Genomic DNA, 25,185 nt, shown 5'->3' with positions numbered 1-25,185 from the left:
AACAAAAGGAAACATTTGATGTTATACAGACTGAATATATTGCCAAGACTCAAACTTAAATCTACAGCGCACCCATAAATGCATGTTTGTCGTCATTAACTCACCCTTAATGTTATTCTAAACCCACATAACTTTCTTCCGAGGAACACAAAAGGAGATGTTTTGAAGAATGTTCACACTGCTCTTTTACAAAGCATAAAGAGACTTTAATTCTCCAATAAAGCACCATAAAAGTGGTCCATCTGACTTGTGTGCTGCATATGGACCACTTTTAAAGCAGCTCTGTTGTCAGATTTGCTTCATTTTAGGGAAACGATCAGCATAAATATTCTTCAAATCACCTTTTGTGTTACAAGGCAGAAAGTAAGTCACGGTTTTAAAAAAAGACATGAGGGTGGATACACGACTGTTTTCATTTATAGAGCGAACCATCCCTTTAATATGCAGTTTTGGAGATGCATATTCATATTGCTCTTCGAACAAATGACTCATATATGTAACATCAAGTAAAACACAGCAAATATCAATAAATAGTTTCAGTGGTGTCTGGGATATCGTGATGCAACCATAGAAACATGTATATAAAACTAAGTTGTGGTTAAATTGCTTAAAAAGTCTATATGCAAATTAGACCCCATTTAGAAAACAAAACCTAGTATTTTTTTTCTCGTCACACACTGATTGTATTCACAAGTGTAAACACTACCAGTCAAAAGTTTGGAATCATTACAGATTTTTTTATGTTCTTGAAATAAATCTCGTCTGCTCAGCGAGGCTGCGTTTATTTGATCAAAAATACAGTGAAAACTACCCTGGTAATCCAGAGTTCTCACGAGAGCGCAAGTTGAATTTGCTCAGCGAGTTACTCTGATGCTCATTAAATATGCCCCTCGATCTGAGCTGCACCAATCACATCGGGTTATCTGATATAGGCGGGCCAGAGGCGAGATGACGACCAGTTGGATGAACACCAGTTGTTTGAAACGGCTTTGGCCGCTACAATGAACGAGTTAGACGTGGCTTTTTATCTAAAACAGGAACAGAAGACACCACTCGAATCGTTCCTTTGCAAGAAGGGCGTTTTTGCTGTTTTGCCGACCGGATACGGTAAGAGTCTAATCTACCAGTTAGCTCCGCTGGTAGCTAGCGTATGGGGCTTGCTGTGATTGGTCGTAGTGTTATCCAATTGCGTGCAGTGAGATTTTCAAATGCATGCTTGGTGCCGCCCCTCGAGCTGGCCGATTTTCATTAGTCGACGCCAGACCATTAATCTTTCAGATTTAGGTCTGGCTTTCCAGGCTAAGTGTATACAGTAATATTGTGAAATATTATTACAATTTAAAACAACGGTTTTCTATTTGAATATATTACAAAATGTAATATCTGTGATCAAAGCTGATTTTTCAGCATCATTATAATCATTCTGATATGCTAATTTGGTAGAGTATTTCCACCAAAATATTACATAGCAAAAAAAATTTTCAACATTGATAATGCAAAATGTTTCTTGCAACAAATCATCATATTAGATTGATTTCTGAAGGATCATGTGACACTGAAACCTGGAGTAATGATGCTGAAAATACAGCTGATCACAGGAATAAATTACATTTGACTATATATTGACATAGAAAACAGTTGTTTTAAATTGTAATATTTCACAATATTACTGTATACTATATTTTTGATCAAATAACCTCAGCCTTGGTGAGCAGAAGAGACTATATAAAAAAATCGTAATGATTCCAAACTTTTGACCTGTAGAGTGTTAGAATAAGTTCCATTGGCATAATAAAAGCAAGGGCCCGTTTCTATGACAATGCGAGATGTACGTAACAAACATGCTCTGAAAAACTGTAATGCTCAGGATACACACACACACACACACACACACACACTCGCACGCAAACGTATTGTGAAAGCAGTATCGGGTGAGGAACACACACTCCAAGGCTTCTCCCCACACAGCAGCATCAAATGTTTGACAGTGAACACACACAATCTCGCGCACGCAGAGCAGTGGGGCATTTGCTCCGGTGAGAGTAAGACCAGCAGGTTTGTGGTTATATCTCGACTAACAGCTCTTCAGCAGCTAACAGGAAGTTACATCACAATAACAGTGGCTGGGGTGGTTCAAGCAAGCGACTCCTGAGGCCAACAGCAGGATCATGTAAGTGTAGGTGGTTTTTTTTCAGTGGGGCAAAGTGACTCAAAAGACGACGTTGAAATCTGAGGATCTGAGAAAGCAAGGCATCCCTGATTTGCCATGATGAAATGACTGAGGTTTGATGAGGAATTCAATTTGTTGGCTGAATCCCACAGAAACGCATTCAGGTGTTATTTCACCTCAAAATCTAAAGAAAAACAAACAAACAAGAAATTATATTTTACCTAAAGAAAAAGAAGCCTATTTTTAGACCACTTTCTATTTTTCAAACACTTTTACCTCAAAATTACCGTAACATCCATATACTTTACTTTTGAGTTTATTGTAACTCCCAGTATTTTCAATAATGATTCTTGTATTACAGTAAACGTAATTGAGAGCTTTGTTAATTAAACAAATCAACAAAGGCAGAACAATTAAAATATTTGCTTAAATTACAGTATTTTTTCATTACAATAATAAATAGCACAATTCAAAAATCTTAATACTTCTAAAAAAATAGTCTGTTCTAAGCTAAATAATCTAATAACAAATTCTTATATTCTATATTCTTGATTTTGAAGTAAAATACGACCAGTTTTTGTGAGATTCACCCGTTTACATTCAGTATATTAATTTATTTAAGGAAGCCCCATATTTTATTTTTAAGATTGTAATAAGTATTTCAGGCCAGTAGCTTTGATACCTGACTCTACCGAGGGGAGACCTTGGTACAGTATGCGCTCGCTAACCATTACCAGCCCAGTGTCATTTACTGACATTACAATCCCAGTAACAAATAATCAGGCATATCAAAGTGTATCAGAAGAAAGCATTGAACAGTAAGATTGAAGAGTTTTTCATTTAATGAAAACATTATTCTGTGTTGTTAGATTCAACAGTCAAAGTTCATTTTGGTTTGAGTCACTCAGCCCACCAGTCACATGTATATGAGTGTGTGTATCTAAGCGTGTATGTGTGTGTGATCACAGCAGGTATCTGTGCCGGTCTTCGTCCAGCGTGAGGTCCACCACCTCAGGAGGAGGAACCCAGCCTGACTGCGCAGAGACTGACGTCCACGCCGGCGGAGCTCTTTGCTTCCAGGAAGAAAGCGACTGGATCACTCCACCGCGAGGAAACCTTGAGACAACGCTGAAATAACATTACAAAAACATTAAAACGGTCACAAAAACATCATATTTCAAAGTAACAATGATTAAGTGACCATATCCTGACCATATAAGTGACCAAATAAAATATCCTAATCAGGGCTTGACATGAACACCCGCCAACCCTCGGGTGGATTTCAGCAATGGCGTGTAACGCAGTCACTAATACTAGCCACTTTGGTGGGTTAAATTTTATATATGATATATACATTTCTCAGTTGTAGTTTATTAAAAAGGCATCTGAAATAATAAAGTGTCAAATATAGATTTTTCGATACATATGGATACAGAAATATCTGAAACGCTCCCAATACTCATTTTCTGCAGAATAGATGCACGATACCAGCTGCACTTTCACGGTCTCTCATCTCTCCGACAGCGAGTTACACACAAACTTTACGCACTCATTTGCTCCGGATGAACATTGCTGATGTTACAGGGCTTGAATTTCAGCGTGGGATTGTGCTTTTTGCGCATCATTTTACTAGTTTCCACATATTTTGTGCTTAAAGCTGCCTCAGTACTAAATTTAGTTTTTTTTTTTTTGCTGCTTATAGCACTTAAACAGTCAAATGAACACAAAATAATGTCAAAATGCCATTCTTGGCAAGTATTCACGTAAACACAGTCAGTTATGTTTTAAGTGAACATTAACAGTTGAGAAAGAAAAAGTATGTGTAACAGTAAAATGGATCCGTGCGTCAGGTCTTATGCTGCGTTCACACTGAACACGAATTGAGCATCAAATTCGCTTCTATCGCGTCTAGTTGGACGCTTGAACATTTTGAATCTACTCGCGCGTCCAAAGCGAATTGGAAAGCGAGCGTTTGAAGCAAAATAGACGCGCGTTCGAGGCGAAATCCGCTTCTTGTGGGAGGGCCGAGTGCTAGGCGGTTGTCTGTTTGCAAGATGGCTGATGTTGATCGAGCATTCATCGAGAGAGTCACTGCTCTGTATTTGCTCTGGAGAGCAGAACATCGGCGTAGGGGTCATCTTTGCCATACTTGGGTCCACCAGACACTTTCAGCGGTACTTCCGCCTGTCCCGCGCCCAGTTTGATGACCTGTTGTCCCACATCAGAGCGAGGATCACCCTCCAGGACACCCATCAACTACAGGCGCTCTATCCCAGCTGCGGAGCGCCTGTCCATCTGTCTTTGGTTAGTAAATGTATATGAAATTTTAAATACAGTACATTAAATATATGCTAATATACGCTATGCTATCAATGTTTCTCAAACTGTGGTACGGATACCACTGTTGGTGCTCTTTCTAGTGATACTCAGGAGGTCTTTGTATTTTAAGTCCTGATTTAGTTTCATTTAGACCTGATTTTGTTCTGGTATTATCATGGTTGAACCCTGAGTCCTGGTTTAGACCTGGTTGAGTCCTACTTTTGTCCTGGTTCAGACCCACTTTAGTCCTGGTTTAGACCCTGTGTTTTCCTAATTTAGTCCTGGTTCAGACCCACTTTAGCCCTGGTTTAGACCCTGTGTATTCCTAATTTAGTCCTGGTTCAGACCCACTTTAGTCCTGGTTCAGACCCACTTTAGTCCTGGTTTAGACTCTGTGTTGTCCTAATTTAGTCCTGGTTCAGACCCACTTTAGTCCTGGTTTAGACCCTGTGTTTTCCTAATTTAGTCCTGGTTCAGACCCACTTTAGTCCTGGTTTAGACTCTGTGTTGTCCTAATTTAGTCCTGGTTCAGACCCACTTTAGTCCTGGTTTAGACCCACTTTAGTCCTGGTTTAGACTCTGTGTTTTCCTAATTTAGTCCTGGTTCAGACCCACTTTAGTCCTGGTTTAGTACTGGTTCAGACCCACTTTAGTCCTGGTTTAGACTCTGTGTTGTCCTAATTTAGTCCTGGTTCAGACCCACTTTAGTCCTGGTTCCGACCCACTTTAGTCCTGGTTTAGACCCTGTTCAGTCACAGTTAAATCCTTGTTAAGTTTTGATTTAGGCTTCTTTAAATTCAATAAAGTGGTACTATTGCAGTTAACTGCTATAACCTAAAAATTATAATATTCTCTTGGCAGACGTGATACTGTCACGTCTCTATCTCTAAGCAATATGTATTGCTTGATTATTGGCACACTAGTGATTTTAATACACCATATACCCTTTTGTTTTGGACATTCAAAACTTTGTAAAATTGCTAGCAAACAAACAAATATGGTACATTTAAGTAAAACAGACTGGTTATTGTATATAGTTGAATATGTAACTACAAGTGTACTATAATATTTATAACAATGTTTTCTAGGTTTCTTGCCACTGGGGACTCATTCAGGACCATAGCGTACAGCTACAGGGCTGGTGTCTCCACGGTGTGCCAGATCGTCCCCCAGGTAGTGACCGCCATCTGGGACTGCCTTGTTGAGGACTCCATGCCTGTGCCCACCACCGATGACTGCAGGTCCATCGCAGAGGGATTCCAGGAGCGGTGGAACTTCCCTCTGTGCTGTGGAGCGGTGGATGGGAAGCACGTGGTGATCAAGGCACCCCTCAACTCAGGATCCCAGTTCCACAATTACAAGGGAACCTTCTCCATCGTTCTTCTTGCAGTTGTGGATGCGAAGTATCGCTTCCGGGTGATCGATGTTGGGGGGTACGGCAGGGCCAGCGACGGTGGGATTCTGGAGAACTCCGCCTTTGGACGGGCTCTCCGGGCTGGCACACTTCATCTGCCTCCTGACCAGCCTCTACCCGGTGCTGAAGAAAGAGGACCCCAGCCCCATGTCTTCGTGGCTGATGAGGCGTTCCCGCTGTGGAGGACGCACCCTTCCTCCAGAGAGGCGTGTCTTCAATTACCGTCTCTCCAGAGCCCGGCTGGTGGTGGAGAACGCCTTTGGCATCCTCTCCTCACAGTGGAGGACGTACCGCCGCCTAATCGAGGTCCACCCTGAAGTTGCGGAGAAGTGTGTGACGGCGACGTGTGTTCTCCACAGCTTTATGAGGTGTTCGGAGGGGAGAGACGCACCTGCTGTGAGGGGCGCGGGACATGCTGGAGAGGAGCCACTGCCAGGTCTGGGTCGGGCTGCGGCAAACAACTCCTCCAGAGAAGCACTCCGGGTGAGGGACGTCTTCATGGCACACTTCTCGGCGGAGGGAGCAGTACCATGGCAGCCGACAAGAGTAGCGTTTGAAGTCCTCCTCACGACTTCCCCACAACTGCTCTTTTAAGAGGCACCCACAAACCCATAAAGAGCATGACTATCTAAAAATAGAAAATAAGTATGTCTCATATATTGAAATCAAGTTTTTACGTGATGAAAGATTTGCTTTGTTGTGCATTAGAACCACACCAGGCATTTAGTCAAATTACTGAGTTTATTGAGGCCAAACATATAAAATAACATGAAAAATGTACAATATGTACAAACTATTTACATACAGAGACAGGAATAAAAAGAACCTCGCTTGGAAGGTGGAAGAGCCACAGGGAACGACATGAAGGAGAAGAGGAAGGAGGGCATTCTGCGTTTCCTGTAGAGCCTGCTGCCTCATTTAGTTATTTTTTAAAGCCTACTGTGTGTGTGTGTGTGTGTGTGTGTGTGGGGGGGGGGGGGGGGTCAATTTCCATAGCCAATTTGTACATTTCAAATTTTATGATTTCTTTGGTACGAGGCGGCATGCTCTGCAGAAAAGGCAGAAGGCTGAGGAGGAAGTGTTCATCGGCGGACTTTGGTGGTGGGGCTGGAGGTCGCGCCGGAGGTCGCCCCAGCAGCGCCTGCTCCACCTCCGACGGACCATCCTGGGACCGCTCATGGGGCCGCCGGGGGGCTCTCCTCCTCTGTTGGCCTGTGAAATAAAGAAATACAACACAGTGCAATGAGAAGGCAGAAAGATGATTCCTGATTTTCATGTTCACAGTGAAGGTTTAAAAATGTAATTGAAATAACAAAATTGTCTAGATATTGGGAGAATAATATCTGTGCCTGTGTGAGAGACATAGACAGTGCTTAAATGCAAGTGTGAAATTGTTTTGAACTTGCTTTTACATATATTAAGTAATTAAAGTTATACTTCAGACATATACATATGTAAAAATGCAAATGAACAGTAGCTAAAAAGCATGTATGCAGATGATTGGTGGCATACATTGCAATGTAATTGTGTCTGCATTTACAAATACAATGATTATTTGTAAGGGGACTAATTCACAAACTTCTGTGACTTTATGTGAATGTTAAAGCTATGAGTGGATACTGTACTAATGTTTTGTGCACGTAACATGTTCAAATACTGTTTGTACTTTTGCCTTCACACACATGTGGGTTCAGCGGCAGGGGGTGAGGGACCAGGGACTGGGGAGACAGGAGTTGTAAAATAGCGGCAAGGCAGCTTGCTAGCTGGTTAGCAGGGTCGATAACGTGACTCAAAAGTGAAATGTGTATTTACAACTTACCAGGTTGCCCAATCTCCTCACTGACACTCTTCCAAGCGAGGTCCTTTTTATTCCTGTGTCTGTAGAAATATGAACTTGTGTCATATAGCTCCGTATGACTGCTCACTGCCAATATCAGTCGTTCCTCCACGTTGAATGAGTGACTCCGGGCGGGCCTGCCCCCGTTTATCACGTCACTTCACCACGTGACAGCAGCAAGCAGGCTCCTGATTGGATAACGCGGCGTGAACAGTTATGATTTTTCAACTCGGGCGTCAGATACGAATTCGCTTCAAACGCGTGAATACACAAAAAGCACCAACTAAAATCACTCGCACGTATCGCGCCAGACGCTCAATTCGTCTCGAACTGGATGCACGAATGAGGCGAAATCGCGTCCATCGAGCGTCAACTCATCTTTACATTGACTTAACATGCAAATCACTCGCTCCAGACGCCCAATTCTCGTTCAGTGTGAACGCAGCATTAAGTGAACATAAACAATTGAGAAAGAAAAAGCATGTGTAACAGTACAATGGATTCATGCGTCAGGTCTTAAAGGTCCCGTATTATGCCCCTTTTCACAAGATGTAAAATAAGTCTCTGATGTCCCCAGAGTGTGTATGTGAAGTTTGAGCTCAAAATACCCAACAGATCATTTTTTACAGCATGTTTAAATTGACATTTTTTGGGGCTCAGAAAAACGAGCTGTTTCAGTGTGTGCCCTTTAAATGCAAATGAGGTGCTGCTGGACGACACAGGGGGCGGAGCTTCATGAGCTCGCGCTCAGTCTCTCAGGACAAATTCATCTCACGGAATGATGATAATATCAGAAACTCTCAGTAACGGCGTTCATTTCGAGTCGGACAATAATGCCTACAGAGTCAGAGTGCTGTATAGAGATGAAACAGGTATGGTTTAGTAGTTTAATTACGGTTATTATAACGTATTTGTCATCTGCTTGTAGGCTATGTATCCATTATTTATTAATAGCCTACAAGTCTGCTGTCCGAATGATGATCAAACATGTACTGATGAGTTTAATAAAGTTTATTGTACATCACACAAAAGATGAAGCGTCAGTTTTACTTCAGAAAATCACCGTAAGAGCTGAGTAAACACAGTAGCCTAAGTTATAAGAAGTGCGCAAGTAGCCAGTAGAGTTGAGGGAGCATTCCTGTGGGCGGAGGTTAGTCAAGAAACGGTTCTAGTGACATCATTAAAGCAGGATGTAGAGGGGTGTAGTCCAATCGAGCCGTTTTTTTGTAGTCAACTTCTGTTAAATAAAATATCTCGCTTGGCATTGAACTTTGAGCTTTATAATTTTACAGATATTATTTATGCTCTAACAGCAACATTACACACTAACTAAAGTTTGAAACATGGGATCACGCAGAACGGGACCTTTAAAGTGACAGCAAGTATATTTACTGCTGCCAAATTATGAGATATTATACTATATGGCAGTTTTCCCCTATGGTAACAATGACAAAATTGTGGCCAGTGAAAATGCTGAGTGGCTAATAACTTTGGGAAACCACTAGCCACAGTGGCTGGTGAGCAGAAAAGTTGATGTCAAGCCCTGGTCCTAACCCAAAATGATCCAGTTACACTTTACAATGAGGCTTAATTTGTAAACATTAATTAGTCCATTAGGTATCATGAACTAACCATCCATTTTTTGCGGCATTTATTAAACTGGGTTAATGTTAATTTATAAAACTATTGATCATTTTTAAGTTACGTTCGTTCCAAATACACTGCAAATTTATACAACTTGAAATGTTAAAAAGAATTCTGTATTATATTTTATATGAAGAAATTAACATGAATCTAGATTATTAAGTTACTGAGAAAGTAAATAATCAGTGTTCAGAACGGTCTCCCTCCCTACTTTAGATTTAGTATTAAAGTTAAAAGTTTGTTCTTAGATTGGTTGTTTTAATGAAGAATTTGTATTAGTTTATGTGTGTTTAATTGTGATTGTACAATTGGTAAATGTGGACATTTTTTGCAATTTTGTATTAATAATGCTATACTATACAGTTTGTGCTTTACATCAAGGACCACAATGGAAACAAGTAGAAACAATGTATTTCCCTATTTTTTGTCTAATCAAATCAAATCAAAACCCCAATTCACAATAGTAAGCTTATAAAAATGATTTATAATTTGAGCATTTTGATTTTGCAGGAAATGTCAGTTTGAGGTTATAATCTTTATGTGGTTACGCCACGTCCGTAAACCGAAAGAAGACCCGGGTGCTACACTGAATGGCGTATGCTGAGGATGCAGTTACTTAGAATTTAAACTTGTCGTCTAGATGGGCTGCTTTTAATCTAGAAAGAATGGCAACCGTTGACATAGATCTGAGGAATCACCAGGGGCCTCATTTATAACCGTTGCGTACGCACAAAACAGGCCCTGAGAGAGGCGTACGCCACTTCCGACGCATGAGTTGTGATTTATAAAAACAAACTTGACGAGAAAATTTGCGCACCTGCACGCAAACTCTGACCCATGCGTACGAACGTTTTGGAGATGGAGCAGTTTAGCGACACCGATGGTGAGCTGGAGTTAAGTGTCTTTTTGGTCACTTTTAGACAGAAAATCTCAAGAAAATTTAACATATACAGAAAGATAATACAAATATAATTTCACTCACCAAGCCTGTCACTTGAAGCAAATATCCATCCCTTCTTAATAAATGTCCGCGCCAGCGAGCGCGTTGGGCCGTTTAGTGAAACCAACGCAAATAACAGTTTAAATAAATAAAATAATGATTTAAACTATGTTTTACCTCTGATATAAACATTTAGATTAAATATGCCATTCAAATTAATGGAGTTAAACACTTAAACATGAAATCATTACTGAAGTTACAACATTTTTTTATATTCAATCATTAGAAATATTTGTTGTGGATGCGATTGTTTTTGAACACTTCCTGTGGCGTGCTTTAATGTTTTAACCACAGAGATAATTGCTTATGATAATACCAGATTGTCTGAGAAAATAGTTTCGTGCAAATAATGCCCAAGGCATATCTGCTTCCATTAAAAATATAAATCAATTAAAGATACAATTCGGCAAGTGGAAAAGATTGAGAAAAACTTTCTCTGAAATGTTTTTTACACTATTTGATTTATGTATTCAAAAACAAGGCAAGGACAGGCAACTACTTGATTTTTATTAATGTAATGTGTCTTGTACCGTTAAACGTTATCACGTGGATGAATAATCATATGCAAATGATATGCAGATGAGGATCTGCATAGTAAAACTAGGCGTTGTAAGCTCCATATATGGTTATGTCGGGGTGGAGGCGCATGTGCGCACAATCTTCCGCTGACTGGGATTAATAAAGTGAATTCTGCTCAGGTTCTGGCGTACGCACGGTTTTATAAGTCTGAATATTTTTTGGCTTTCGGGCGCACGTACACTTTTAGTAAGGTTCGTACGCACAGTTTTATAAATGAGACCCCTGATGTCAAAACCAAGAAACCTTGAACTTTTTGACAGGTGACATTGACAATCCTACAAGAACTTGTTTAAAAGAACTGTTAGTTAAAGGTACACTATGTAACTAGTGTTTTAAAAAAAAAACTGCATGTATTTTGCAGAAGAACATTGTTTTAGGTTGTGCTTCGGCTCTGTGTGACTGTGGATGAATATGACCCTTCACAATAGATGATGCTTTGCAATGAAATCTGTTAGAGAGCTGCATGTGGCAACTTATCAATCAATAAAATACCTTAATGACCTGTTGAGTAATAAAACGCCATCTCTTTCACAATCTCAAATCCCTGAGTTCGTCTTTTTATTTTATTTAAAAAGGCGATTCCCCATAGGTTGGAGATTTAGCGGCTTCATGTCAAACTTTCACACTCGTTGTGACAACTAACCTCCGCTTATTATACATTTACTAATTACAACTAACTTTCACACCAGACACACGTGAAGTAGCCGGAGCAACTTTCTTCTATTTACGAGAGATGCATGTACGCAATATAAACACTGTATAATAGGCTTACCATAGTGAATCAGGGTAAGACAAAAACATGTTTTGGAAGAAGGATTGATGATGTATTGACTCTTTAGAATTTATTTAGGGCTAAAATATGATAAACATGATCTTGCCTACCTAGTTAGCATAAGAACATTACTATTATAGGACTAGTGAATGAATTGGACGAGGATCGACTCACTTGGCGTTCTCTTGAACTCCAACGATCTCCACTTCACTGTCTGTGGACGCCAGACTCACCTGAGATGGCTGGGCTTCTACGGCACCTAGAAACACAACAGACTACATTCAGCAAATGCTAGCAAAAAACCTTAAAACCATCCTTAAAATTAAATATGAGTGAATCTGATGCAACACACAAATGCCCTTCAACAGAAATCAGACGCCTGACAGACCATCTAGATTTCAAAGGGATAAATTTCATTTGATAATCTAACACAAAATATCCTGTAGTTGAGGCCAACACTTGTTCATCTCACAAAAAAAGTGAGGCAAGTCAACGAGGAAATGGCTGCGTCACAATTCTCATACTAAAAGGCAACGTTTAAAATACAAAACATGATTGGTTACAGAGCCTGACTGGGAACTTCCAATACCGTTCAAAAGTTTGGGTGTGATATTAAAAGATATTAATACTTTTATTTAGCAAGAATGCATTAAATGGATCAAAAGTGAGAGTACAGACATTTAAAATGTTTCAAAAGGTTCTGTTTCAAATAAATGTTGTTTCCATAAAAATTATGAAGCAGCACAACTGTTTTCAATATTGATGATAAATGTTTCTTGAGCAGCAAAATCAACATATTAGAATAATTTCTGAAGGATCATGTGACACTGAAAATTACGCTGATGTCACAGAATGCTTTTGAAATGTATACAGTACTGGTCAAAAGTTTGGAGACATTACTATTTTTTATGTTTTGGAAAAATCTATTGATAAAAAATACAGAAAAAAAAGAAGTAATATTGTGAAATATTATTACAATTTAAAATAATGGTTTTAAATTTTGATATACTTTAAAATAGGATTTATTCCTGTGATCAAAGCTGAATTTTCAGCATCGTTACTCTTCAGTGTCACATGATCCTTCAGAAATCATTCTAGTATGATTTGATACTCAGTAATTATCAATGTTAGAAACAGTTGTGCTGCTTAATATATTCTGAAATAAATTATATTTTAGAGTATATTCAGATAGAAAACCATTATTTTAAATGGTAAACTATGTAATTATATTACTGTTTTACTGTATTTATGATCAAATAACTGCATAAGATTATTTGTCTATTGAGTACTTCCAATTCACGAAAAAATAAAATAAAAATCACATTCCTAAAAACAAAACTACTGTAGTTACTTCCCATTTCTGCAGTGCAAGGGATCGTGGGTTAAGTCTAGAAACCGTATCGATGCACACTAAAAAACTTGTTTTAAATACTATGAATCTAATATTGGCATGCGAAGTGAAACGCAGCCAATGTGTACGAGCGTACAGTCAGACGAACCTGAGAGCGATTGCGACTGTTGTTCCTGCTCGGAGTGAGTGTCTGAAATATCATAGTGGCCAACCACTGCAGGACCCACTGCAACACAATCACACACACACTGTTCAGAAGATTCACCGCTATATCTGCATGTCCATCATTCAGCTTTGAAGTTTATTAGTCTAAATAGTTCCTGTTGAAAATCTCCTTCCAAACACTGGTCACAGTAAATTAGTGAAACACTGAATGTTTGGCTTTAGGATTAAACTGTGTTTGTGGTGACAATTCGATTTCCTCGGTGGAATTTTAGTGAGCAAACAGGCGTAAAAAGCAGAATCTCACTTTTTAAAGTAAACATAAAACGGCTCACAATGCTTTTTATTCCGTAATGCAACATATTTTCAGAGAGAAAGTAAATATATGGCAATAAAAATGGACTTGAAGATTACAAAGATACTTTTTGTATTCAAGTAAATAGGGTAATTTTTCTGTTTTAAAAAGACTGTGTTGTTTAAAGTATTTATATTTAAAGTATTTGTTGGGCTGTATTTAATGTATATGATTTTATATCTATAAGACTAAAGGCCCATTCACACAAAAGGACAATAACTACAATATCTAGTTCTAAACATTTTTCTAAATATAAAAGAACAGCACGATGAACGATATCGTTTGAATACATTTCAGAGCGATTTTTCCCCAGCTAATGAACGATACAAACAACGACAGCCAATCAGAATCCATCCTGCTTTAAGGAGCTTGAGCATTTAAAGTGACAGACGACAAAACTGCAGCGCGTGCTTCGAATAGACAGAACAAAGCAGTTTTCTTCACAGTTATCGCTTTTGGTGTGAACGGGCCTTTACATAAATTCTTTAGTCAAAAAAAAATATATTCAGTGATAATTGATAGCGCGCCCCAAAGGCAGTACATGGACTTTAATTCTAGACTAACTGGATAATAATGTCAGGTAAAACAGATTGAATGCTGGTAAAATACTTGTATATTTATTTCCCAGCTAATGACAGAGCAGATATTACACGTCAATGTGTTACACAGACATGAAAACACAAATTGAACGTCGCCTGGCACACTTTTACGTTTGGTGAGGCAGTAGTATGACATTATTAATAACGCAATGATAAAGAAAAAAATATTTGTAACAAATAAAGACATCTATCTCTGGTTACTAATTTCTTAGTTTCTAGCAATTATGTGGAGGAAATTCTGTCCTCCATCTAAAACATTATGACACTAAACTTAGGCAGCTGGTTATTACCCATAAAGACATAAAAACGTAAACAATCTCCTTCAGATACTCTATACAGTAAAGCGGTACAGCAAACAGCTTTCAAGTCCTCCTGTGAGTCAGTAACTACAGTAAACATTGACTATGTGTGTGTTTGTATTAGTGTGTAGGAAGCACATGATGGGCAAATCACACACACACCAAAAAAAATTAAATAAAAAAGTCAAGAATATCTGCAGCTCGTATTTCAACCCAAAAAAACAGAACTTATATTTTTCAGTAAAACTAAACCTATTTATATGCATATGAAGAATTCTGGCATTGCAACATTATTTTAATGACAATTAAGTACATTTTGATGAAAGAAAAATCAGTCAGTGTAACACAAAATAGTTAGTTTAAGTAATATTTTTTTTTAAGTATTAATATAGCAGTATTTGTTGTGATGCAAAAATGATTGCATTATAGGATATTACAGTAATGAAAATATAACGAGAAGCAACAATGAAACTAACGCATCTGGTTGTTCTACTTTCAGTAATGAGAATCAGAGGAAATGAGCGTAATTGTCATGAAAATAATTTCAAAATGCATCAAATCTTAATGCTTCTATATATAGGCTACATTGTTTTATGCAAATTTGGGGGTAAAATAGGACTCGTGAAAATCACCCTTAAATAGATACATGTAAGTGATCAATATCTCTTGCTTTAGACATAGTGTCGAGTAGTAGAATCACCCCCGTTTATTGCATGTGACTTTCTCCATTAGTGTTTGTCCTAGGTCAGTATTCAGCACAAAAAAACCCAAGGTATAGGCTGTCATTACATTACAGCTCTCCGTTGTCAGCTTATGTCATGCATATTCCGCTCTGGAAGAAGCGATTAAATAAGAACCTAAAACAATCCACAATGCAAACAACAGTTCTTTGGTAGACATGCCAGCCCAGGTGTTTCAGATGAAGACAAAGAGACACATGGCAGTCGAGGCAAAACTTTAGAAGTCTCTCTATGGGAACAAAACGTCTTTCGGTCACTCTATGGGCAAAAAAAAAAAAAAAAAAAAGATTCTTTTAAAATGATTAATCTCCAGGTGAATGGGAGAATCTGGCTCTCCCAAAGACATGAGATCGCAAAGGCACTGACTGTGGAGGGCGGCCCTGAGATGCGAATATAAAACAGAAAATGTTAATAGCAATAGGTCAGGTGAAGTTAAAGAAACAGTTTACCAAAAAAAAAGAAACCATTATTTACTTACCCTCGTGTCGTTCCAAACCCGTAAGACTATTACTTCCATTGAACACAAAAGTGGAAACTTTCTTACATTGACAAAGGTCAATGCAGACTAAAGCATGTCGACCTCCAAGAAGGACAAAAACACTTGTTCACCTTCATTAAAATGGGAAAGAATCATGATATTCCTCAAATTCACATTTTGTGTTCCATGCAAGAAAGCCAAATAGGTTTGGAATAACATGAGGATTAGTAAATGTTGAATTTGTTGGTGAACTGATGCTTTAAATAGAGAAAGAGAGATGTAGAAGGCAGAATGAAGGTGAAGAAAAATTAGTAGAGGGTTAATGGAGAGATGAAGAGAAAAGTTTGTGCATTGTCCCAAGCCTCCACTTCAGCGGTCAAATAGAGTCGGCACAGTTGTTTTGCGTCTTTAGACATTAGGTTCAGATGGCTCCACGTTTCCATTGAGACCGGCAGTCTGAGAAGGAGGAGGAACCGTGATGGCGCTGAGTCGGGCCATTTGATAGGCCGCCAGCGTTTCCTGCGACTCCGATGACGGCAGGAACGAGCTAACGTGGCTCCGCCCTTCCGGGTTTTCGCTTGATGAAAGGTCATCGTCCGAGTGCATGCGGGTCAGTCTGTCCATCCACACGCGAAAGCGCTCCTCGGTCTGTCTCTGCATCGCGGCGAATCGCGTAAGAGCTTCCTCCAAGACTCCGCCCAGGCTTCCACTGGCCATGCCCATGCCAAGTTGGCCCCGCCCACGCGCTGATGCTCCAGAAGCGTCGGCTCGGCGATGGCCAGCTTAAAGACAGACGGCAGTGCCGAGAGAGAGACGTCAGACACACAGGAATGCAGAAAGTGGCGGCGTTATTGCGTGCACACCGGCGAGCATGCTGGGAATAAGACATGCAGCTCTCACAGTGCATTCTGAGTACAGTTCACCAATGGTCACATGACTAAAGACGGCTTAAAGAGCACACAGTGAGATAGAAGCCAGCATTTTAACCCACCCTCAGGAATGGATATGTGAAAAAATAAAAACAAGCGTAACCACTAGGGACGTACAGAATTAACTTCCGCTGTGTCATTATGCTGGTTTAGAGTCATTTATCACAGAGCAAATGAGTTTCCTAACGATATACGGATGTTAAATGCTGTCCTGAGAGATATTTAATATTCATATGAATAGGATAAATAACATTATATTACACAAAATTATCATAGACCACACAGGTAATATCATAATATGTTTCTAAATAAATAGGTTTATTATGACTAAACCTAACTGTGACGTCACAAACTACATTGTAACCAATCAGGTCAACGAGTGGATCTCTGAGCTGCTGTGAGTGAGTGAGTGGAGGCGGGGCTCATTTGCATATTCATAGAACGCATATACTAAATTAGGCAAGGGTGTAGAGTAGGCTTGTTACGATAGTCGGCTCCTCACTGTCGTTTAGATTTTTTTTTTGTACATATATAAAATCATTTAGTTCAGTTAGAAAACAGACACTACAATTAAAAACTGAACGTGTCTGCTTAATAAATCGTGAGACGAACGAGAGTCGCAGCACAGATCAGCAGCAGGAGTCAGCTTTCATTAATCATGAGAGTGAGGAGCTGACTGACAAGATGGCGGCAGAATATTTGGTCTCAAAGCGAAATCGTTTTGTTGTTTTTCATTTAGAATAATAGGCTAATAAACTCACCATTCAAGCAATCCGCCCCCGAGTTAGCACTAATTTGAAAGCGAAACTAAAATGCGCACGGCCGCATGCACGTGTCCACAGCGTTTTAAATACTCGGTTCCGCTCGGTCCGCGCCCGTGGACGGTGATACCAATATTACCGGTGTTGTCACACGTCGATTAACCGGTGGGAAAATATCTTCACCGGCACATCCCTAGTGTAGAGTTTCATTCAAGCTATTTTAAGGCATGAATTTTTCTTCAAGAAAAAAACTTTTAAATGTAATTTTTGTGATTTTAAGGGATAAAAATGATTGACTACAAGGGGACTTTAAGGTCATGAATGTGTTACAAACGTACAGCTTAGAGATGTAACTTGGGCTTTGAAACATTGCATCTGCAAACTATTGTTGTTTTTAACAATTTTTGCAAATTGAAATAAAGCTAAAATAAAATATTGTATATAAATATATTATACTTAAATGATATGTTGCCTTTGGCAACTAATTGAAGCAGAGTAAATTTAAGTAATAAAATAACTAAATCAAGTAACTAAATCAAATTGAAATAAGTAAATTAAAGATATATAGAATGACAAAAGCACATAGCAAAATTAAAACAAATTATAATGAAAGCTGAAAATAAGTGCTAATTCAAAATATTAATAAATAATATATTAGAGTATAAATAATACTGCTGCAAATGCACCTGCTTTTATTTATTTTTTGCTAAAATAGAAAAAGAAACTCAACACTGGAAGCTAACAAACAGGCCTTCAAACTGCATAAAAACTGTACTAATAAAATCAGAGAGCTATGGTAATAATATAATATAATCAAAGTTAGAGTTTCAACTCCTGCCTTGCCAACATGTGGCCCCAAGAAAGAAAGGCATACGCCCCCTGGTGGCCCCATGAGCAACTGCTCCTGCCTGTAGTGCTTTGGACAAAAATGCATATCCTAATTAAATACTGTGCAGAAAACTAAGGGTTAATGAAAGGAAAAAAGAAAAAACTGCAGACATTTCACACATGAGTCAGATGTAGGACACAAAAACAACAGATACTGAGACGATGGAAAGACAAAAGACAAAGAAAATCTTGAGATATTCTAAAAAGCAAACTTTCATCCAATACCTTGTATAATTTCCCTCCAATTAATCTGCATTTGTTCAAATGGTGGAATGTCATGCATCAGCGCTGTTGATCATAAATATGCTTGAATTATAATCTCATTGCAAACATGACATGATTGAACATAATTGCTGTTTTAGTGAATATTTAGTGCTTGAACATTTGTCCACAGCAATGGTAGACAGGAGCATCAGACTATCAAACTAACAAAAGAAGTGACAAATTAGCTGCTGTGTATTCACCTTGGATTTTCAAGACTAGTAGCCACACTTAGTGGATCATTCTGGTTGGTCACTAATGACAGGGGTCAGCGTAAGGTCAGAACGCTGTTGAATTCTGATACTGGAAAAATGTTCCTCACCTGGCGCTTTGCATATGAGGTCATTCAACATGCATGCACAGAAAACACACCCTGACCGGTGCAGAAGATCCTTCATGTGTGTGTGATTGAGTCTTTCGCAGTGTGTGTGTGTGGTCATTTTTAACCATTCTGTCATTCAGTCAACATGCACCAAACAATGCATGAAAGAAATGAAATGTCAAAATGGCTTCACTGCAGGTGTTCGTTTCAGGCCTAGAGCTGGGAACCTTCAGGCACCTCACGATTCACTTTCCATTCAAAGTCACAATCTGATTCCAAAACCAATCTGATTCTCGATGCATCTCAATTTTCAGCACGTCTTTAATGAGTTTAACAGAACTCGCTGCAAAATTGTGTGTAAAGATTTTGCATAAAACCATACTATAATACATATGCTCTCATCCACAAACAGAAGTAAAAATAAGTTGTATTTTTTTACCGTAATCAGTTAAAATGAGGTCTATCGATATCTAACACCATATCGTTTTATTTGTTTTGTTTTACTTTAAATGGTCAGATAAGTAATGATTTCTTATTATAAATGATGATAAAAAAAATAAAAATAATAATAATAATAATAAAATACACAATTATATATATTTTTTAAATAATACAAATAAATTAAGCCATTAAGTCAAGTGGTTTTGTATTAATAAAAATATATTTACTAACAATAAATGAATAAATATGCTCTCAACCACAAACAGTGTGTGTGTATGTATGTTTATATATATGATTAAGTGAACTGGCCAGACAAGTAATGTTTCATTGTTACATTTATTATGAATTATTAGGGATGCACCGATGTATCAGACAAAAATCTGTATTTTTTAAATAATTAAAAGGCCGATTGTTTTGAAACAGCCGATGATTAGGGCCGATTAAATGCATGTATCATGTCTCACGACACTTTAATCAGCGTTTCAACCGTGGAAATAAGTCAATAAAACAGCTTGTGAAACAGTGTGTCAACTTAATGTTGCATTTACCTCAGGAAAGTTATCTAGTGTTCACAAGGTCGTTAGTTAGCTATAAAAAAACACCAGAAATGAGCTTATTTACTGTTAATTATACGCGTTTGCTTGAATAAATGTGTCATGAAGACAAGTGCTCATGAAAACTACCTTACGTGCAACTGAGTTGTACACAAACATTTCCGTTTTTATTTGAGTGTAATTATTTTATCTAAAAAAAACCTAATTATTAAATGTAATTAATTCAACCTCTAATTTAATAGTAATGTACCTTATGAGAGGGTTCCCTGTGTATATACAGCATTAGTACATTTTTGATACGTTCATTATTAAAGAAAAGCTGGTTATTTTTTTGTATTTCTGAGCCTTTTCCTTCTTTCGGTTTAAAGCAAAGTTGAACTAATGTCATGAAAAGTGAGGTATGTGTGTTAATCTGGAGTGGTGATTGGCTGCCATGGCTGGAGAGTATGCTTTTATGTCATCAGTTTCTCCATATTATTCATGAGAAAAAACTCTTTTAATCCAATCATTGTATTACGCATGAGATCTCTTTACAGTGGAGAACTCAAATGTGACAAGACCAGTTCGGCGCTGTCCTTCACCTCTGCCTGCTTAGCTTCATAAGTGTAAGTGTATCTTTCCTCATTACAGGAGCTCAAGTGTCGTTTGCATTATCTCTGCGATGATGTCCGAACTGGAGTTTGACTACAAACACGCGGAAAATTGGAGTAACAATATTTAAGCGAAAAATTTCAAGAAGAATGGGCACAAAATTAGCGATGCCTTAATTCTTTATTCCCCCAACTCTGTTGTGTGTGTTCGTTGTTCTCCGCTCATATTTTAATATTCATCTGTCTGAATAATGAGTGTGTTGCAGGTGTGTTTTATTGGTTGTCTCCCCTCTTCCCACCCTCTACACTCCCATTTTCCCACAGCTTTACACGCCCATGTTTAAGTCTTTTTCAAAGCTGGGGTGTGAACGACCAGTGATAAAATGGGGGTTTCATGACATTTTAAAGTCCCTCTGTGGGTAAAATCAAGTTTTCAATGTTGCTTATGTGTCTATGTGGTGTTTTCAATATGCTTTAAGACAAACCATGTGCAAATTCACAAGTCAACACCATTGCTGCCGAGTATTTTCTTCTTAAAACTGCAGTGAACCAAAGCGTTTTGAAATCGCTGGTGTTTCTGACGTCACAAACTACCTTATGACCAATCAGGTCAACGTGTGATCGTCAACGAGTGGATCTCTGAGCTGGAGTGAGTGAGTGAGTGGAGGCGGGGCTCATTTGCATATTCATAGAACCGCGTATTCTAAACGAGGCAAGGACGTAGAGTCCTTTTTCCAAGGATAAAACATTTAAATATGTCACATTTTGGTGATAAAAAAATATTAGTTTTAAGGGATAAAATTATTGACTACAGGGGGACTTTGAGAAAATAAAACTATCGGTAGACATCATACTGAATAATCAGCTATCGTATCGGCGGAGAAATTTAGTATCGGTGCATCTCTAATTAATATTAATGAATCAATAAATCTATTACTGTAAATTAAAGATTATTTAATTACACTGTATCAAATTGTGAAAATTTGATAAAATTGTTTCACTGGTTGTCAAACACTTAATCATAAATCGTACTGGTTGTTGAATAATAGATAAATGTATTGAATATTTGTGGATTAACGAATCGTGATGCATCAGTGAATCGATTTGTTCAGGACAGGCAGTTACCGTGTAGCACACAACAGCCAGTCTGCTCTGATCTTCTACACAAAATGCTGTGCGTGTTTGTGCAGTTACCTGGTGCGTGAGAGTTGATTGTCTCTCCCTCGTTGTCGGACGAGGCCGTTAGTGGCGAGGATGATGAAGAGTGGGCTGTGATGTCGCTGTCGCTGGTGCTGCTGTCCTGGAGCACGTCGGGTTTGCGTCTCGCCGCCGCCTCCCGCTTCTGCCGGAGCTGCCGCATGCGTAGCTTCTGCCGCTGGCTCCGCGGGCCTCTGACGCGCACGCGTCCGTTGGCCTGCTTCTCCTGGCAACGGTTCTTCTTAGCCGCCATCGCGATGGTGGACGTGTCGCTCTCAGAATGCGAGCGCCGTGACTTTCTTCCGGCCGTCTGGGCGGGCGTGGCCTTTTCCTCCGCCGACGAAAGCGTGTCGGAGTCTCCGAGGTGCCCGGAAGAGGAGGGCGACCGCAGGCAGACGGAGGAATCGCTGTCTTCCCGCGGGCAGGACTGGGCCGCGGTCGGGGGCGGATCCGTTTCCTGCGGCTGCCCGGGGGCGGAGTCTCTATGAAGCTCCTTTAATAAGCAGGGCATGGAGAGCAGGCCAGGGGTTGGCTGTTTGTCAGGACTCTGCGAGCTGATTGGCTCTTCACAAGCTGGAGAGCTGGTGGGCGTGGTCTCTGGTCTCAGGGGCATGTCCTGCTCCTCTGTGGCCCCGCCCTCTGAGGGGCATTGAGGGAGCTCGTTGGCCTTCTGGGCATCAGTCATCTCTGGAGGGCGGGGCCAGGGGCGGAGTCTCTGAAGTGGCAGTTGCTGGTCGATAAACAGGGGCGGCTGACCTGGAAAACACCAACTATGTCAAAATAACAGCCAACTTCCTCCTAATTTGTCAAAACAGCAATGGGTGTCCTATTTTACAGATATTGATCGTTTGGAGCGATCCACTGCCTTAATAGAGCAAAGATTAAAACTATTATGCAGTGGAACCGAACTCATGACAGCTTGATTTCTATTCTTAAAACTTGAGTGATCTAAAGGTAAAGGATAGGAGGAGAGTATACCAAGATGTAGATCAGGGCAAATGGGACTGCAGGTTCTCTTTTTTGTTTTATCGGTTTCCTTTTTTTTGTCTGTTTTTTCTTTTATTTTAATAAACACTTTCTATGTATATAGTCTCTCTCTCTCTCTCTCTAAATATATATATATATATATATATATATATATATATATTATTCTTTATGTGTATCTGTTTCTCTTGTGTATATCCATTTATATTTGTTATCAGTTATGTCCTCCACACTGAATTAATTCAGTGAAAATGTGTCAGTGCTAATGCTGGTTACTTTGTTCGTAAGAAAAACAAAGTATTGGTAAAAAAAAAAAAAAAAAAAAAAAAAGCTGACAAATATCTGATTAAACAGTTAGTTTAGTTTCTCACGATCAACACTGAACTGACTTGAGCTGAATAATGACTCTGTTGTCTTCTGAAGTGCTGCTTATGGCTGAAATTGAATTTCTTTCAAAATTGACGTATTATGCAGCAACATTAACACTTATTTTCCTAAATAAACGTGACTCGACTATTTAAGCACCACTGAGGTACAGGTGTTTAACCAGGCAGAACCCTGAACTATCACGCACCAGTGAAGCTCTTATCAACCTTTCTACACGTCATCCGACTCCAATGCACAATGCTGCATTTCACAACAGTGTAGCTTTAAAGCGGTTTCAAAACTTAATGTCCATAAATAATTTTTTTTGCTGTGATCAAGTGTTTAGAGAGGCCTGTCAGACTGTATGAAGCACACAGGGTTTGTCATTTAAAAAAAAAACTCACAAAGAGCACTTTACTTGCAATACATTTTTCAGATCAATCCAAACGTAGACATTTTCTTGCTGTGAATATGCATGACTTTTAAGATTTTGTGTTATTAATTCCAGGACTTTTTCAGGTCAGAAAATGACCATTTTATGATTCTCTCACAGGTTTCCATGACCTGCTGTGCAACAAAACACTGCAGACCTAATTTAAATGCACCCTCTCCAGACATGCAAAACTTTACCTCAGGTTACTGGTACACTTTCAACCAAAACACCCCATTCAGACGAAATACTTGTGAAATTCATAAATATTTCTACACACACACACACATCATATATTCTGCAGTGAACCAAAGACAGTCTCAAAAACACGGTGTGAAATCGCTGATGTTTCTGATGTCACAAACTACTTGGTAACCAATCAGGTCAACGTGTGATCGTCAACGAGTGGATCTCTGAGCTGCTGTGAGTGAGTGGAGGCGGGGATAATATGATATAATGAAGCGGGGAAAAAATAAGCAGCAAAATAAAACGAAACAAATAAGAAACTTGTAAAAACTGTAACTGTAAAACCCCCTTCCCTATTAATTATTCATGTTTTACTTGCCTAATAATATTTTCCCCCATATAGTGTGCACGTGTTTAATTGCAATATTTTGATGTGCCATTAAAATTCTGTAGGTAACATTATTGAATATAGATAGATAGATATAGTAGCATATACAAAGGTTGGACATTTTCTTACTATTGGCAACCAAACATGATGTTATTCCAAGCAGGTGTTTTACATGCACCGACTGCCACAGGTCGTATTTCTTTTGTGAATTACAACAAAAACCATAGCAAAATGCTATTAGATCGCAATGTCAACTATCAAAAGGAGAAATTAAAATAACGTTTCTTACACCGTTTGAAGGAGATCCCAGATTTATTACGACAGCAATCACAGCAGCAACAAATGTGGTGTTTTGGCGAACGCTGTGTGGCTACCATGGTAATCTTTTATGAGTTTCCATCACATTACTAGTCCAACTTGAAACACGAACCGCGCGCGCAACACGGTTCACGCGCTCTATCAGACAGACATCAATTCATCATGTACGAATATCGCGCGCGCTCTGATCCTATCGCACTGCATGCACGCAATGACGCATGTAACAGCCCGTAGAGTTACAAGGGCTTATTTGCAAGTAATCCACATGAATGCTTCTTTTACATATTTATGCAGCTGTGAAATAAACGGACGGAATAGCGCACTTGAATCATCAGAGAAAGAGAACTAAGAAGTAAAACCCATGAAAATGAATATATGAGACACTGCAGCACAAACACTCATCTTGCTGCAACACATTCGGTCTGGAAGTTGCACGTTAACCGGTACATTTGCACGTTGAGTGAAGACAGCACGCATGCATATGTGCATGAATAAAAGCATGCAGTAATTAAAGTGAGAGTAGGTTTGGGTCAGAACTGCAGTACATGCTCAAAATGGAAGGGCGCAGAGATGAGCGCGCGGCAATAACCGACGACCGTGGCTTACCTGCTTCAAATCTGTCCTCATGTGTGTGTTCTCTGTAACATCTCAGGCTCCTACTACCATATTCATGGGGAAAATACGGAGTCAATTGAAATTTTATAGGATAACTGCTGTGTTCTCGACTTTCCGACCGCTTTAGCACAGTTTGCTAATTTAAAATGTCCCCACTAGCCGTCGCTGGAACAAATGTGTAGGCGTCATTTCCGCTGCGATGACGGCGGGAAAAACAGACGGCACCACCATGAGAT

At 39.2% G+C, this 25,185-nt stretch overlaps 1 protein-coding gene across 11 annotated transcripts; it reads right to left on the bottom strand.

The window, feature by feature from the left end:
- Positions 1 to 2,192: 2,192 nt before the first annotated feature.
- On the bottom strand, positions 2,193 to 25,175 carry ark2n (arkadia (rnf111) N-terminal like PKA signaling regulator 2n). 11 transcript variants are annotated; one of them, XM_084387417.1, is made up of 7 exons: positions 24,941 to 25,103; positions 21,660 to 22,418; positions 18,523 to 18,585; positions 13,235 to 13,312; positions 11,910 to 11,994; positions 7,723 to 7,781; positions 6,718 to 7,115 (listed from the first exon to the last, which is right to left on the bottom strand). In XM_084387417.1, the coding sequence occupies exons 2-7, from the start codon at positions 22,345 to 22,347 to the stop codon at positions 6,826 to 6,828; spliced, it is 1,263 nt and encodes a 420-aa protein (XP_084243543.1). In that variant the 5' UTR covers positions 22,348 to 22,418; positions 24,941 to 25,103; the 3' UTR covers positions 6,718 to 6,825. The 11 variants fall into 11 exon arrangements, with proteins under 11 accessions (XP_084243545.1, XP_084243552.1, XP_084243550.1 ...); XM_084387427.1 differs by lacking the exon at positions 6,718 to 7,115 and adding an exon at positions 7,496 to 7,621; XM_084387424.1 differs by lacking the exons at positions 6,718 to 7,115; positions 7,723 to 7,781 and adding an exon at positions 2,991 to 3,298.
- Between the last annotated feature and the right edge of the window lie 10 nt (positions 25,176 to 25,185).

This window comes from Rutilus rutilus (assembly GCF_951802725.1).
Source record: "Rutilus rutilus genome assembly, chromosome: 18".
Classification (NCBI taxonomy): Eukaryota; Metazoa; Chordata; class Actinopteri; order Cypriniformes; family Leuciscidae; genus Rutilus; species Rutilus rutilus.
Note: the sequence above shows the minus strand (reverse complement) of the source record. Positions and strands in the feature narration are given on the sequence as shown.